Source organism: Leucoraja erinacea, chromosome 34, assembly GCF_028641065.1.
Source record: "Leucoraja erinacea ecotype New England chromosome 34, Leri_hhj_1, whole genome shotgun sequence".
Lineage (NCBI taxonomy): Eukaryota > Metazoa > Chordata > Chondrichthyes > Rajiformes > Rajidae > Leucoraja > Leucoraja erinaceus.
The window spans coordinates 5,168,662-5,186,708 of NC_073410.1; the positions used below are offsets into that span (position 1 = coordinate 5,168,662).

General features: G+C 45.8%; 1 protein-coding gene across 4 annotated transcripts in view; it reads left to right on the plus strand.

The window, feature by feature from the left end:
- Nucleotides 1-18,047, plus strand: part of LOC129712929 (PH and SEC7 domain-containing protein 1-like) — a 132,824-nt gene that overhangs the window by 57,039 nt on the left and 57,738 nt on the right. For 2 of the 4 annotated variants that reach the window (XM_055661706.1, XM_055661707.1), the window contains exon 6: nt 5,077-5,592. In XM_055661706.1, coding sequence (XP_055517681.1) covers nt 5,077-5,592 — 516 coding nt within the window. Of the gene's footprint in view, nt 1-5,076; nt 5,593-13,507; nt 14,181-18,047 lie in introns of those variants that run through there. The other 2 variants (XM_055661708.1, XM_055661709.1) reach the window with 2 other exon arrangements.

An 18,047-nucleotide genomic window follows, 5' to 3' on the forward strand; every position in this document is an offset into this window, starting at 1 on the left:
AAAGTTAATATTTCAGGCAAAAGTTCCTCCATTAAACCCATCCTGAGTTGCTGGGAGTTTCCAGTATTGCCCATTTTATTTCCCATTTCCAGCATCTGACTTTATTTTATTTTCAACTCGGTTTGCAAGTCGGATTGGGTTGCAAACGGTTATTTCTTTCTACATCATGTGATGCAGGCATTGCTGGCAAAACCAGTATCTATTGCCTGTCTCTAACTCTCCTTGAGAATGTGTTTGCTTGAATCACTGCAGTCCTGCCAGTGAAGGTAGTCCCACAGAACCAAATCCCAGAGGGATTTTCAAAGACATTTGGACAGGTACATGGATAGAAAAGGTTTATTGTATGTACGCCAAATGCCTAGGACTAGGATGGATGGGGCATCTTGGTCAGCATGAGCAAATTGGGCCAAATGGCCTGAATCCGTGCTGTACGACTGTGGTTAGATCCTACGACAAGGAAGGATCTGCAAGGTGTTTACAGGAATTCCTCACTGTTGAATAGGGGCCATTCAGCCCATTAAGACTATGCCAGCTCACATTCAGCCCATTAAGACTATGCCATTCCCATCAATCCCATTCCCCGCTTATAGACACAGAATGCTGGAGTAACTCAGCGGAACAGACAGCATCTCTGCAGAGAAGGAATGGATGATGTTTCGGGTCGAGACCCTTCTTCAGAACCTGAGGTGAAGACCTTGGACATCTAGCAGCATCTGTGGACAGCAGGAATAGATGACGTTTCCGGTGGAGACCTTTCTTCAGACTGAACTTTGTTTTTGGCTCAAGATTCCAGCATCTGCAGTTTCCTGTATCTCACAAGACTCCTCTCTATTTTCTCGTGGTTCTTTAAATTGTCCCAAGCCTGAGATTTTTTGGACACTCACTCTCCTGCCCTCGAGGGACCTTCGAGAACATTGGACTTGGTCTGTGGAAATTACGTGCTAAAATGGTTTCAACTATATTCTGCACTCTGTATCTTCCCTTTTGCTCTATCTGTTGTACTTGAGTTTGATTTGATTGATATGCGATGCCTGATCTGCTGGGAGAGAAGGCAAAGTAACAATTTTCACCGTACCTCGATACATGTGACTATAAACCTGAAGGTAAAGGGCCTGTCCCACTTAGGCGATTTTTAGGTGACTGCCGGCAACTGTCATAGTCGTAGCAGGCCGCTGAAAAACTGGCGACTGGACTAAAGGGCCTGTCCCACTTAGGAGATTTTTTAGACGACTGCCAGCGAATATGACAATGGAATTCACCGAAGTCAGCACCAGCGACAACCTACACCTGGCGACAACCTACGTCACCTGGCGACAACCTACGACAGCACGTACCTCACGCTACGCTCATTGGCGTCAAACCCTCGATCGCCACTGTGTCGTCGAAAAAATTTCAACATGTTGAAAATCCAGTGGCAACCAGAAAGATGCAACGACTCTTTGGGCGACTGAGGTGACTACTCACAACCATGCAGGCGATCCCCCAGCGACCACCAGCGTCCATCAGGCGACAGTCTAGTCGCCTAGTAAATCGCCTTAAGTGGGACAGGCCCATTCAACTCCTGTACTGTGCTAAGGTCTTCACCCCAGTTTGTAGAGCAGCTCCCTCTACTGGCAGGAGAGTGAGTGCCCAAATCTCTCAGGTTCGGGATAATTAATAATAATAATAATAATAATATCTTTTATTGTCATTGCACGTCGGTGCAACGAGATTTAGTATGCAGCTTCCAACCGATGAAAAAGAAAAGTAAAATAAATAAATAAGCTGTGTGTCGTGACCATCCGAGGGAGACAGTCCAGGGGGGGTGGGGGGCACTCAGCAGGGCCGGTTCAGAGCCGCTATAGCTCTGGGAATAAAGCTGTTTCTGAGTCTGGAGGTTCGGGCGTAGAAGGCCTTGTAACGTCTGCCGGAGGGAAGTAGTTCAAACAGTCCGTTACAGGGGTGTGATGAGTCTTTATGGATGCTGACGGCCTTCCTGAGGCACCGTGTGTGGTAGATGCCCTCCAAGGCTGGTAGCTGTGTCCCAATGATCCTCTGCGCTCTGTGGACGACGCGCTGAAGAGCTCTCCTCTCCGCCTCCGTGCAGCTGAGATACCACACAGAGATGCCATACGTTAATATGCTCTCTGTGGTGCAGCGGTAGAAGGTTGTCAGCAGCTGTTGGGGCAGACCAGTCTTTTTTAATGTCCTCAGGAAGAACAGTCGTTGCTGTGCCTTCTTGACCAGCGCAGCGATGTTGGTGGATCATGTGAGGTCCTCTGAAATGTGAGTGCCCAGAAACTTAAAGCTGGACACTCTCTCCACACTTTCCCCGTAATAGATCCACGAGAAAATATAGAGGAGTTTGGTGAGATACAAGAAACTGCAGATGCTGGAATCTTGAGCCAAAAGCAAAGTTCAGTCTGAAGAAAGGTCTCCACCCGAAACATCACCTGTTCCTGCTGTTCAGAGATGCTGTCTGTCCCGCTGAGTTATTCCAACATTTTGTATCTACTTCTAGAGGAACCCAGTGGGTCCAGGCAACATCTGCTGAGGGAATTGGACAGATGACATCTCTGGTTGTGATCCTTCTTCAGATGACCCAAACCTCATCTGTCCATAGAGAGGGTATTTGTCTGGCAAAGTGAGTTGTGATCTTGGACACATTGCATGAAAAAGCATTGGAGTTAGAAATTTGCTCGAGTATACAATCGAATGCTCCTGATTAGAACCCAGTCGAACCCGAGAGCATTCTCTATTTTCCAATTCCCACCACAATCCAGAGAGAAATGTTGTACTGTGGTGCACATTCATTGCTGTTGAGCCACAGCTGAGGGCTCCTGATGTACTGAGCAGACAAACCAGCCTTGGATACAGCAAGGATGTAAGGCATGGCACAGACTGATCCAAACCTGAACGTTTTATCAGAAAAAAAACACCCAACCTGACCCAAATGTGCCACAAATAATTGATAATGTGTTTACAGGCCTGTTAGACGACTACAAGTAAGAATGTTATAGTTTTGTTTTTGGTACATATAACAATTAAACATCCTGACACAAAATGTCAGCTATCATTTTTCTCCAGAGATGCTGCCTGACCCGCTGAGTTACTCCAGCAGTTTGTGACTACTCTTGGCTCTTGATATTATTGTCTTTGGATTTGACAGTTTTTTAAATTAATCAGCCATTGGGACTCACACTTCCAACGGTTCAGTTATATTTTCCATTTCTATTTCAGGTCAATCAGACTTTTAATTTGTATCCATCTGCCTCTCCCTTCTAGAGATGTACACTGCAGCCCTCCCTTTGCTGGTCCTATAGATGCTTACCCAGTCGTACAAGGATAAAGCCCGGCAACAGAATAGAATAGAATAATAGAATAACCTTTAATAATCCTTTACAGGAAATTACAGTGCCACAACAGCTTCAAGACAGACATAACACCACACATTTCCACAGATATCTTCAATACTTAATAAGTTCAAATTTTTGTGCATTATAAAACCTTATAGCAGCTGGTATACAAGACTTCCTATGCTCTCCGTTTTGCACATTGCTGCAATCAGTCTCTGACTGAAGATGCTGCACTTGATCACCTTCAGGGCATGGAGTGGGTGAGTGGGGTTGGTCATTATTGTGCCTAGTTTTTTCAGAGTTCTGGCCTCTGCCACCTGCTGGACCGTTAGTTGCTCAGCCCCAACCACTGAGCCGGCCTTCCTGATCAGCTTGTCCACATCCACCCAACAGCTCTTCACATCCACCATCAGACACCCAGTTATACAGTTATGCTAAATTAATCCCACATTCTCATCAGAGGTGGCACAGTGGTAGAATGGCAATCTCACGCGCCAGAGACCCGGGTTCAATTCTGACCTTGGGTGCTGACAAGAGGTGTTTGCATGTTCTCCCTGTGGCCACAAAGGAGTTTCCCCTGGGGGCTCGGTTTTTTCCCCCCACATCCCATTTGTATGTTAAGTGGTTTCTGTAAGTTTGCCTTAGTGTGAATGGGTGATCGTTGGTTAGCGTGGACTCAGTGCATTGCAGGGCCTGTAGTGTATCCATGCTGTATCTCTAAACTAAACTAAACTCAACTCAACTCAACTCCTCGCAGGTCCAACCACTCACTGACACTCTGGGGAAAATTTACATTAGCTGACTATCCTCCCATCCAGCACATCTGAGGACCAGTGGCGGACTGGGTCTAAAAATATTGGTTGCCAGGAGACAAAGGGGGCCCACTCACAACAACAATGTTATCATTTAACAGGGGCCCATTTGCCATCACTTGCTATCACTTCATCAGGGGCCCACTTGCCATTGGGCAAGCTGACACCCTGGCCAGTCTGCCACTGCTGAGGACTATGGGAGGACATAATCACATCAGGGAGAAGGAACAACCTCCACCCAGAAAGCACCTATCAGGCTTGAACCTGGATCACTGGCGCTGTGAGAGTGGCTCTACCAGCTGTGCCACTGTGCCAGCCAGCTATGATTATGGGTCTCTAACGTGAAACATTAATTCTGTTTCTCTTTCCACAGATGCTGCCTGACTGGCTGAGTGTTTCCAGTATTTTCTGGTTTTATTTCAGGTTTTTGTCATTTGTGTTTTATCTGTATTATTTTTTTCTGTCACCACTTGAGTTATTCAGCCTTTCCAAGTGTCTGGCCACCCACTGTCTTTAACGTGTGTAGGAAAAGAACAGCAGATGCTGGTTTAAATACTGACCTTACCTTCACCTTGGTCTTCACCCCTCCAACTTTCTCTGCAATGTAAAACTTGTTCCATTCTTAAATTTCCTCAGTTCAGATCAAAGGCCAACAATCTAAAACATTGAACTCTGACAAATACCATCTGACCTGCTGATCATTTCCAATACTCTGTGCTTTTTTTGTTACATTAGTTGAGTCCCATTGGGGTTGGCTTGGGTATACAGCGACTTAGGCTAAATACAAAAGGAAAAAATATATCCACAGCAATGGGGAAAGAGATGAGGAGTGAGACTAATTGGATTGCTCTATCATAAAACAGCCCAACTTAGATGGGCTGATTGGCCTCGTTCTGTGCAGCATGTTTCAATGTCTTTGCCTTCTTCAGGTCACCAGACACAGAGGTCAAAAATCTGCTTCCATCTATGGCCTTGATCTGCATTTCCCGGAGCCTGTCTGAAGAGGGCACTGACACCTTCAGCAAACAGTTTGAGTGCATCCTGGAGTCTCAATGTGCCAAAGGCACCTCCTACACCAGCCTAGACTCAGTGGAAATTCTGGCCTCTCCAAAAAGGAGCCAGGGGAATTACTTCACCTTTGACTTTCCAGCGCTGACCTCGGAAATCCAGGAGCAGATCAAGGAGAATGCCCGTCTGATTGAAGAGAAGTTTTTACCCTGGACCAGTGCTAATTTGTCCACGGACTCCAGAGTGGACTCGAGCTGGTCAGGAAGCCCCAGGTCCCAGGTGTCAAGAGTGGAGAGGAAGCCAAGTGCCAACCCAATGGTGGGCTACAGCAAGTCGGAGAACCTTCTCACCAAGTGCCAACTCTACACAAGCAACAGCTTACTCAAGGGGGTCCGTGAAATGGACACTGATGACCCACAGTCAGATTATTCATCTAGGTAAGTTGCAAACTGTTCTGAACTTGGCCCCGTGATGGTTTCTGAGTTTGAACTGTACTACTGGCAAAGCAACAACATAGTCCAATCCTTATTTGTGACATTGCAAGAGTGGCTGGTGGAAATGTTGCCTCTCAGTTCCAGTGATCTAGGTTCAATCCTGACCTCTGGTGCTGTCTATGTGGAGTTTGCACATTCTCCCTGTGTTGGGTGCTCCTGTTTCCTCCCATACCACAAAGTCATGGTGAATGGAAGTTAATTGTCCCCAAGTGTATAGGTGAGTGGTGGAATGTGAAGGGAAATACTGGATATGTAGGATTAGTGTAATGACTGCTTGATGCTGGCTTGAACTCAATGGGCCAAAGGGCCTGTTTCCCTGGTGATCTCAAGACTTTGCCCACTCGCTACCCCAGTAACTTTGTGATGCTCATTCCTGGACTGTTGTGGATCCATAATTTTAAATATTCCATCGATGACTAGACCTTCAGCTGCTTGGGCCCAAACTTCTGGAATTCCCTCCCTCAACCCCAATGTAGAAAAACCTATCTCTTGAATCAAGGGTTGGTCATTTCTCCCAATGTGTGATCATGCTGCATTTTTTTCAAAAACTCATGTGAAGCATTTTGGGCTGTTGGTCCAGAGCACCTTGCCCTGAATGCTGCATCTAGCACAGAGGCTTAACCTGTTCAGATCCTCTGACAAAACCATCACACCTTGAGGTACCCCAAGAATGATGTAAAGTAAAACGGTTGTAACTGGCAATTACATTAATGAAGAAAAACATTTCCTTTTTGATGAGTATCACAACCATCGAAGGACATTTATGATATTTATTAAAATGTTGGATTCCATTTACATTACATAATGAATGTATCGCTATGTTGCTTGTGTGGGTTACCTCTTTACTCTTCGATTTTCTGAGGTCAAATCAATTAATAACTGACTGTTGGATGATGTTAATGAAACATGGTCTAACATCTTGGTGCCAACAATGTTTATTTGTGGTTGTGAGATAAACTAGAATTGATTTCAGAGTGTAAGATGTGTGCGTGTGTTCAGTGTAACAATAGCCTAAGTGACCCTGTCTGCTTCTCAATCTTTATTGCTTTGGTTCAGCTAATACTTCATCCTTTTACTCACCTCCCTTTTCTGGTTGTGTTTGTGATGTTTGTGTTTTGCCGAATGCACATTTTTCATACTTAACTTTGCTACGTATTCAGTCACGGAGCCGTTTCAGGCTTGGATTAGCAATCTGGAGATTATGGGTTCAAATGCAAATTGTGAAACTGAACTTTAATGAAATTAAAAATGGAAACCCCTGCTCCCACCCCACTTGTGTGTTTTCTCCCAAATCCCAAAGTGGGTGGTGGATTAATGTTGAATTGGTGTAAACAGGTGGTTGAGAGTCAGTATGGGCCCAGAGGGCTGAAGGGCCTATTTCTGTACCTTTCTCTCTTTGAATATGAAATCCCACCTCGTCCTCATCAGCCACCTAAGAACCCAAAGAACTGGAGTAAAATAAGCCATTGTCAACTCTGAGGGACATCTTAGCAAGCAGATAGTAATCTAGACCCAAGGAATTGGAGTCTAGCAGACAATTGTAGGAGAGAATTTCTAAATTGTCATTAAAGATCCAGCAGGGTTGGGCAAGGCTCACTGCTAACGGGGTGGGATTAGTGGTGTTTTTTCAGCGCTCGGACATGAATTTCATTGACCTATCTGGGACACATGACAATAAACTCTCTTGACTTGAGCCTGTCTTTAATAATGCCTGCCTATTGAGACACAGGTGGAGAAAGGATCCGCAGAGGCTGCTTTAGACCAAAGATAGATACAAAAAGCTGGAGTAACTCAGCATCTCTGGAGAGAAGGAATGGGTGACATTTTGGGTCGAGACCCTTCTACACCCATCTGTTCTATTGGGTGTGCTGTGGGAAGGCCTGGTTTGGTTCCCCCATAGTGATCAAACAAACAGGTCACACGGAAATTGGCAAGAGTTGGCATTTTCACAACAATGTTTCCACAGTCACCTCCGGTTAATGATTTGCTTTGGCAGACTGAAGGTTGCATTCCACCAGTGCATGGAGGCGCAGAGTGCAGTAATGTGCACCAATGTCACAGGTCATAATCCCAGCCTTTCAGGGCAGCGGACCCCGAGCCAGTGGACCAAGAGGGTCACTGACCTGGCATTGAGCTTGTCTGCCAACCTTCAGGGATAATAATGGAGCAGTAAGTTTGGCGGGGTAGGGGTCAGTGGTTGAAAGGTAGAAGCAGAATAATAACATTGTGAAAAACAACAACAGAACAGGCCCAATGCAAGATTAATTTACAGCCTTGGTAGGCGATGCACCATTTTTCTGGATCCACTGAAGATGTCAAGAGATTACATGTGGAAAAATGTTATAGAGACAGACCTAAAGTGCTGGAGTTACTTAGCGGGCTAGGCAACATCTCTGGAGAACATGTATAGGTATTGTTTCCGATCGGGAACATGGTGGGGGGTGGGGGAAGAAAACTCGAAGAGAGGGGCAGGTCATAGCTGGGCAAGTGATAGGTGGATACAGGTGAGGGGATATTTGACAGGATGAGCCAGAGATGAAAAGACAAAAGGTGTGAGATCATTTAAAACAATTAAAAAATAAACATTGAAGGGGTGACGTGGAACGAAGAATCCACAGAGCAGGAGACGTTGAGTAATGTGAGATTGGGAGTAACTCTGGGTGTGGATATAGACATGTTAGGCCAAATGGCCTCCAGGAGATTCAAAGAGATGACCTAAAGCAAACTCGGAACAACAAACTAGGAGCAACATGCCAGGCAGCACCTGTGGAAGGAGCAGGACAACATTTCGGGCTGAGACCCTTCTTCAGAGTTAAAACATCCTGGTCGAAACTCGGTCGCGAGCCAAAATTGCATCTGTCATTTTCCCTCCGCAGATGCTGACTGATCGTGGAATCCCCCCCCTCCCTCCCCAATACTTTGCTTATGTCTCAAGATTCCAGCATCTGCAGTCTCAAATCTATCCAGCTCAACAGAGCTAAGGGCATCTCCCATAGTACGAACTAATTCAAGAGTTCTCCCAAGTTTCCCCTGATTCGAACTCGAAGAATTACGGTAATGGTTGCTCGTAGGTACTCGGGGCTCTCGTGGACATTTTTCAACATGTTGAAAAAACTTCAGGAGCTTACCGCGTTTCCCGAGTACCTGCCGTTAGCGTTACGAGCCGCTAAGAGATGTCCCGAGCTACGACGTACCCGCTACGTACATTCTACGTAGCGAGATTTGATTTTTTTGTAAACTCGGGAGAGCTCTTGGGTAAACTTGTATAGTGGGACAGGCCCTTAACCAATGCATCAAATCTTGATGAAGTGTTCTTGACTCTTTCATATCACACTGCGGTGATGGTGACTTTGAGAAGATACTTCTTTTGCGCACACACAAATGTTCCTCCTGAAGCACGGGAATGTTCAGATACAATAGTGGCATCTAAGAGATTTTTGGATGGGCATGTGGATATGCGGGGGATGAGATCACATGCGGACCAAAGGAGATAGGTTTAACCTGCAATCGTATTGTATTGTATTGTATTGTATATCTTTATTGTCATTTCCTGAGTATTCGCATACCCAGAGGAAACAAAAAAATGTTGCTCAACCAGTGTCCATTCAGTGTGCATGAAAAATAAATAGAAATTAAAAAAAAAATACATGTATCATGAACAAATTTAACACTCTACTAAACATTCAACAGGCGTTCCGACCGGCAGCGGCACAACAGTGGCTCTGCTGCAGTGTGGGGGTTTGTGCGCAATACTTGGCAGGGGGCAAAGTCCATTTAGCAGTCTTATAGCCTGTGGGAAGAAGCTGAGGAGCATCCTGCTGGTTTTGCAGCTAATGCTCCTGTACCTCTTCCCAGATGGCAGGATGGAGAAAATGTCATGCGATGGGTGGTAAGGGTCTTTGATGATGGAGATGGCTCTGCTGATACATCTCTTCCTGTATATGTCCAGCAGGAAGGGGAGTGGAGCACATTCATGTTGAATGTGGACATTGCAGGCCAAGGGCTGGTTCTGGTGCTGTACTGTTCTATGTGAAAATATATGTCACATATTCTCTTAAATGACAGGGAGAATTCGGACCCTCTCCCATGCCATATCTGACCACTTTCCCGAAGTACAGATCCAGTTCCCTTTTGGAAATTCCTGTTGAGTCTGCTTCTGCTGCCCTTTCACATAGCGTGTTTGAGTGCAGAACAACTTGCTCGATGAAACAAAAATGTGTCCTCTAACAACCCTAGTAGGTCGGCAGAGGTTTACCAGAATAGCAAAGCATGAGTTGTGCGGGTGTATTGCACAGACTGCAATGGTACGGTGGTACATTCAAACCCTACAGCAGGCATCGAGCTGAGAGAATGCTGACTTGTCACTGGTGCCTTTACATGAGGCATCACTCTAAACTCCTGTTAGTTCAGGTGCTTATTTAATCTTGGGAATTCCGCTGTCATGAAATAGAACTGGGAATCCTCCTGATGCCCTGGCAAACATCCCACCCTCCACATTCGCCAGCAGAAGTAGAGAAACACACAGAGTAGGATTGAGTTGTGTGCAAGGTAGTATCTGACTTTGCCTCCTAAAACAGTCATTGTGTGTTAAACACTTTGGAATGCTTCAGAGAGTCTTTACAGACTGTTGTGTCAATACAAGTCTTTCTTGCTTTATGACTGTGTTATTATTTTGAAAACAGCCAAGTACAATTCAGCGCCAAAGGGTTAACTAATTGTTTTGTAACTCTGTACTCCTACAGAAAGGGACAATACTCTATTGAATGTACTGTGTCTGAGTAAAGAAAGTCTCCAGTGTATGGAGAGATGGCACTGGCACAAGGCCAAAGAAGGGCAGGCTGCCTGCCTTCACTTCCTGGTGATGTCCTTTAAAAATAATCTACAAGTGAATGTGTGGTCTAATTTAAAATGAGGTTAGGTGTTGTGTGGTCCCGAAACAGGAGATCTGCTGTCTGGTCTTCGAGTGGGATGTACAGAGTTAAATCAGCTCTCTGCAGGTATGTGGTTAATGATGAGACGTTGCTTGGAGCCATCTCAGTCCTTGCATTTGAACTCTGCACAAAATTGTCTCGTTTGATTGTTGTTGTCCTCGGTTTCCTGCAAGTTTCAACTGCAATGCAGAAGCAAGTATCAAGGGAGTCCGACTTAAATGGATTGTCGTCTGTAAGTTGGTTGGAGCAAATGGGACGAAAATTAGGATGGAGTTTAGGTCAAGCTTGAAGTACAGTACATTCTGCACACCACGGTACAGAAACTCTTCAGCTGTGTGGAGAATTATGTTAAGCAGGCCATGTGATGGCTCTATTGCTGTAAAATTCTTTAGTGTCAATGTCCAAGGTATCATGTGCTGGTAGCTCAGTCCTATATCTTATAGCTTTCCATGATGCCATCCACCACTTCAGAATGTACAGTGTAAAGCTGGTAGGTCACGTACCTACATCACTGGGTGTGAAGGAGAAACTCTAGGATGAGGTGAAAGGAAGTCCCAAAACATGAGAGAATTAAGAATGAAATACCACTGGAAGGTTTTCAGAGATTCACCAGGATTGGAAGACCTAGGTCAAAAGGAAAGATTGGATAAGATGGTGTTTTTATCGATTGAAATATATAGCATGGATGCTGACCCTTCGGCCCATCGCGTCCATGCTGACCAGTGATCATCCCAGTCACACCAGTTCTATGTTAGCCCGCTTTCTCATCCATTGCCTGTGCACTCTGGGAAATTTAATGAGAGACTAATTAACGTACAAACCCGCACGCCTTTGGGATATTGGAGGAAACCGGCACAGTCACAGGAAGAACATGCAAACTCCACTCAGAGAGCATCCGAGTTCGAGATCTGATGTTGGTTTCATTGGAACTGAGGGGAGACTTGCGCCAGGAGGTGACTTTTAATGCAAGTGGCAGAAGGATCAGAGGGGTGATGAGGAAAACATTTTTCACCCAGGCGGGGTAGTTAGCTGGAATTCACCGCCTGAATGTGAGGTAGGAGCAGTGAACATCATCCCGTCTAAATGGTCCTTGGGATGAGCAGTGACCAGCTAGGCTCTGGAACCAGGTCTGAAAGGTGCAATAGGTGGGCAACTTTTCGACCATCATGGCCATGATGTGCAAATGACTTCCTTCAATGCTGTCATTTGTCTGAGATCCTATGAGTCAAGCAGTCTTGCAGCCTATTATGAATGGTAAATGAGAGGGGGGAGGGGGAGTAACTAGATTGTACAATCATAGGATGAACAGCAATGGGACAGGGGTGGAAGATGAAACGGCTGATGTCAACTCTGCAGAGAGAAGCTGAATCACACTGAGCATTATCGCTTTTCATGCCCGCCCATCAAAGTACCAGATACTCAATTAGATATTACTGCTCTTTCAAAAACTCTAATTTTATCTCTTGTAAGAAAGCACATAAATGAAGTACTGGTAAATTAAGTAAAACTGGGCACAACAAACTTTAGTGAATTTCTGGACATTTAGAAAAGGTAATTTATAATTCTCAGCACTGAAATAAACTGGTTATTTTCCAAGTGCAAGTGTTGTACCAACAACCACGTGAGATGTTGTGATCTCAAACTTGTGAGGAACAGAGGAAATAAATGCAATAGTAAATGTTAAAAGGAATTTGGAATAAATGCTTAAAGAGGTATCAGGGAATGATGCCTTCTTGGATGACCTTTCAAAAACCCTATATGGGCAGAGAGGGAAGAATACTTGGTCTGCCCACATCCAGTACATTGAATGTAGATTGTGTTTCCTCGCCTAAATATGGATACAGAGTGAACAAAAGGGAAAGAGGGGAAAAAGCTGGACAAATGATGAAAGAATGGGTCGACTGGGCTTGTATTTTGGAGTTTAGAAGGATGAGAGGCAATCGTAGAGAAATAGATAAAAATCTTAAGGGATTCGACAGGCTAGATGCAGGAAAATGGTTCCCAATGTTGGGGGGAGTCCAGAACCAGGGATACCAGTTTAAAAATAAGGGGTCGGCCATTTAGGACTGAGATGAGGAAAATCTTTTTCACCCAGAGTTGTGAATCTGTGGAATTAACTGCCTTTCTGCAGTGGAGGCCAATTCACTGGATGTTTTCAAGTTAGATTTAGCTCTTATTGCTGAAGGGATCAAGGGATATGGGGGAAAAGCAGGAATGGGGTACTGATTTTGGATGATCAGCCATGATCACATTGAAGGACTTGAAAGGCAGAATGACCTACTCCTGCACCTATTTTCTATGTTTCTATGAGAGGAAGAGAGAATTGAAGCGAAAAAAGAGAGGAAAGTGAGTCAGAGGGAGGGAATGGAAGGAAGAGGGAGGGAGAATAGACAATAGTTGCAGGAGTAGGACATGGCTGATCATCCCCAATCAGTACCCCGTTCCTGCCTTCTCCTCATATCCCCTGACTCCACTATCTTTAAGAGCCCTATCTAGCTCTCTCTTGAAAGTATCCAGAGAACTTGCCTCCACCGCCCCCTGAGGCAGAGAATTCCACAGACTCACCACTGTCTGTGAGAAAAAGTGTTTCCTCGTCTCCGTTCTAAATTGGCTTACTCCTTATTCTTAAACTGTGGCCCCTGAGAGAGGGAGGGAGTGAAAGAGGAGAGAGAGAAATGGAGATGGAAATGGAGAGAGAGGATCTGCATGTGAGAGTCACAGGACAGGGAACTAGCAACTAAAACGAAATAATTGACAGGAATGAGGCTTGTAGTGATCAGTTTATAAGTAGACAGATATGGAGTCCAGTCTCTCACTTGCACCCACCTCCTTTCCTAACTCCACCTCCGAGGAAAGTTTGGAAGGAGGGGTTGACCTGACCTGACACACACACACACACACGGTTGTGTGAGGTGGACAATAGAAGAATTAAGGCCTGGTGAAGGGGTGGGTGGGGGTGCGTGCAGAGATTTGCACGGTTTGCAAGTAAACCTGACGAGAGATTGGGTGAGGCAGCTGAGACGGGAACAGCGTGAAAGAGAGGCTGGCGTGCGAGAGAGAGAGGGAAGGAGGGAGAGTGGAAGAGAGAGAGCAGACCAGAGCAGACCAAAGACGAGTGCAGGGAGGAATGGGGCTGAAGGGGTCTCGGTGCGTCTGTCCTCTCTGCAAACTCCGAGGGACGGTGTGAGCGAGGGGCTGGTTTGCAGTGTCGGTCCCGGCCGGGGATGTCAAGGTCAGGGTGCTGAGCAGGCATGAAGCACAGAGAGTGTGTGTGCGGAGAATGCCTCTAGCTCTCCGCACAGCTGGGCTGCTGTAGCGGCGATCCAGCCGCAGCTGTGAGACACACAGAGAGACAGAGACAGGGAGAGACCGACTGCGGGAGACGCTGAGCCAGGCCACAGTCGAGCAGCCCACCTGCCCATGGCTGTCGGAGGGACTTGGGTCAGAGTGGGGGTCACCTCAGAGAACATCCCACCCCACCCCTTCTCCAGGCATAAGCGCTGACTGAACGGCTGCTGCGATGGGTGATGCGACTGTGGGGACCCTGTGCTGTTGGCAGCGGTCGGGACATTCCGGGCCCGTCCTTGCCACTGGCGAGCTGTGAGTATTAGATTATCTCCCCCCATCCCCTCCCCTCCTCGCCCTGTTAACCCCTTCCATCTCCCACCCTTGCACAACTGCCACTTAACTGTGCTTCTTTTATGAAGGATATTATTAAAACACAGATAGATAGATTTTATCTGATCTGGTATTTTGTTGGTTCACACGCTCATATAATTAATGTTTTATTATTATTAATGTTTAGTGTTTTCGGAGTCATTCGTAACTGTCACTGTATGTCATGTTTTTACTTGTGGGCGGAGCACCAAGGCTAATTCCTTGTATGTGAATACTTGGCCAATAAACGTACTTACTTATGTCCTTATTCTTGATTAGTACGGGGTGTCAGGGGTCATGGGGAGAAGGCAGGAGAATGGGGTTAGATAGATCGGCCATGATTGAATGGTGGAGTAGACTTGATGGGCCGAATGGCCTAATTCTGCTCCTATCGCTTATGAACTTAAACGCCTAACGGGGAACGTTCTCCTGAAGGCCTTGCAAGCTGGGAAGGGTACAGAGAATAAACATTAAAAAAACTGGAGTAACTCAGCGGGACAGGCAGCATCTCTGGAGAGAAGGAATGAGTGACGTTTGGGGTCGAGACACAGAGAAGATTTTCGAGGATGTTGCCAGGACTCGAGGGAGAGGCTGACTAGGCTAAGACTCTATTCCTTGGAGCACAGGAGGATGAGGGGTGATCTTATATAGCATGTATAAAAGCATGAGAGAAATAGATTGTTTAAACTCATCGAGTCTCTTGCCCAGAGTGAGGGAATTGAGAACTAGAGGGCATAGGTTTAAGGTGAGGGGGGGTAAAGATTTCAATAGGAATCTGAGGGGTAACCTTTTCCACACAAAGGTTGGTAGGTGTATGGAAAGAGCTGCCAGGAAAGGTAGTTGAGGCAGGTACTATTGCAATGTTTTAGAAACATTTAGACAAGTACATGGATAGGACAGGTTTAGAGGGATATGGGCCCAGACCAGTGGAACTAGTGTAGTTGGTACATGTTGGCTGGCATGGGCAAGTTGGGCCAAAGGGGCTGTTTCCATGCTGTATCACTCTGACTCTCTTTGGGCCTCCCAGTCAAGCTGTCCCATGGCTGGTGGTCCTGTAGGTGAGAGGGTAGGAGTGTGGGGATTCAATCCTGAGTGTGTCCCCCCCCCCCCCCCCCCCCCCACTGCAAGGTGGGTGGAGAGTATCCCAGGACTCCTGTCTCACTCAGTACTAGGATCAACATGCCATTCAGCCTTTAAGTAGGGTCCTGCTGTGCATACATGTTTCAGCACCACTGGCCTGTGAACTCAGTTGTATTTCTCAGAGATATTCATTGCCAACACTGTGTGGCGCAGCAGGGGGAGCAGCTGCCTCACAGCGCCAGAAACCTGGGTTCAAATCCGATCTCGGGTGCTGTCCATGTGGAGTTTGCATGGGTTTCCTCCAGGTGCTCTGATTTTCTACCAAATCCCAAGGACGTGCGGGTTTATAAGTTAATTGACCTCTGTAAATGGACTCTGGTGTGTAACGAGTGGATGGGAAAGTGGGATAACATAGAACTAGTGTGAACTGATGACCGATGGTTGACCTGGACCTGATGGGCTGAAGGGCCTGTGTTCAACCTTTATCTAAACTAAACAATTGGCTTGAGATGGTTCTGAGAAGATACAGGCAATGTGTAGATGCCGCATAATTCTGAATGAAGACCTGAAACATCACCTATCCGTGTCCTCCAGAGATGCTGCCTGACCTGCTGAGTTAATCCTGCTATTTGTGTCCTTTTGCAACCTAATTCTTGTTTGCTGTTGGCCAGAGGGGAATGAACCCAGTGCTTCCTCTGGGGAAATAGTGGTGCCACAGTGCAGTTTCACACTAGCCGTTCAGAGGTTAAAAGCAGGAACACTCAGCAGGTCTTAATTTCCAACTCTTAATTTTTGTCAACGGCCCTTCGTCAGAGCTGTGACCTGACACAAGTTCAAGACCCACCGTGACAGACAGGAAACTTACTTGTAGCTAATAACCCGGAACTCAAAGCAAAACTTGCTTGGTGGCTATGTTGATCACAAAGGTATGGGGCTGTTGCATAAAATAAATAATTTCATAAAATAAATAACTTCACAGATGCTGCCTGACCTGCCAAGTGTCTCTAACACCTTGTATGTTGCTCGAGATTCCAGATTTTGTAGTTTTTTGTCTCTGTCATGTTCTCCATCTACGACCACAACTTTGGAAAGGTTTGGAGCTATAGTCCATACTTATCTCAAATCCATGATTAGTGTCCATTTGCAACTGGAGTTTTGGTGACGGCTCTGCCAGGCAATCAATGAAATTCCATCATAAAATGGCTTTGATTATTTCAGAATGTACTTTATTCACAAGAATTCCAAAAGGGCCTGTCCCACTTAGGCAACTCTTTAGGCGACTGGCAGGGACTAGTTTTAATGAAATTCACCTACGACACCTGGCGACAACCTACGACAGCAAAAATTGTCGCCACTGTCGCCGAAAAATTTTCAACATGTTTCAACAAAATTTGTGGCAGTTGCCTGTGGTCGCCCCAACAATCGCCTAAGTTGGACAGGCCCATTATGCATTCAATGCTGAACGATCATCAGCATAACACTTTCATAAATCCATGCCCTTACTTCACATTTGCACCTTATCAGCTTTCAAGTTTTCGGCAAATAATTCTTGGGATTTTGTCGTGACAGCATCTATGGGGAGAATGGATAGACAAAGCTTCAGACCTGGTCCCTTTATTCAGACTGATGGAAACCATCAGAAAACTATACAGCACAGACACAGGCTGGAATAAACCAGCTTTAAATAGATAAAGGAACATTTCCAATGGTGACCTGAAGGGCCTCTGGCCTGAAACATTAATTACGTTTCTCTTTTTACAGATACTGCCTGGCTAGCTGAGTGCTTCTGATTTTCTTTCAGATTTCCAGCATCTGCAGTGCTTTCAAAAAGAGCAGAAAAAGGCTCATATTTTACAGGCCCTTCTGTGAACTTAGGACTTTCTAACCAGAGCTGCTGAATACTTTTGAGGCGTAGTCACCATTGCAATGTAAGAACGTGACAACTGGTTATCTTAGCAAGCTCCCAGAAATAGCAGGTGATGACTATTTTGTGTGACACTGTTTGGGCAGTAAAAATTAACTGGGAGATGAGAGAGAAATTTCTGATCATTTTAGAGAGAGCAGTTGATCCTAGTTTTACGTTCATCTGAAGTACTCCAGCAGTGTACATCATCTCTCAGTGTTGCATTGGTGTGTCAGTGTGAATCTTGGGCTCAAGTGCCTGGGGTGGGACTTGCATCCATTACCCACTGAGTCACAGCTGACTGTTCAATGTAGACTAATGGTCTTTAAGTTTGTCGGTGGTAACATTGAACCTTAAGGGCCTGTCTCACTTGGGCGTCATTTGCACGTCACGCAGGTAGCGCGCGAAGATTTTGTGAATCGCAAAATCCTGGGGCGCCGTGAGCGACCTCGCGGCACTGCCTACGTCACCACGCATCACGTGCGCGTCACCACGCATAAATGATGTTGCGTAAATGACATGCAAATGACGCCCAAGTGGGACAGGCCCTTTAGGTTCAATGTTACCACTGTCAGACTTAAAGACCATTAGTCTATAATGAACTGTCAGCTGTAACTCAGTGGGTAATGGATGCAAGTCCCACCCCAGATACTGTGTTACCAATGGAGTGTTTATCGAAATAAGTTGGGGCATGAGACTAATTGGAGAGCTCATTCAAAGAACTAGCAAGCATGGACCCAGAGGGCTAAATGGACTTTGCTATCGAATTCTATATTAACAGCCATGTAACATAAAATAATATTTAAGAACTCAAAAGATTTGCATTG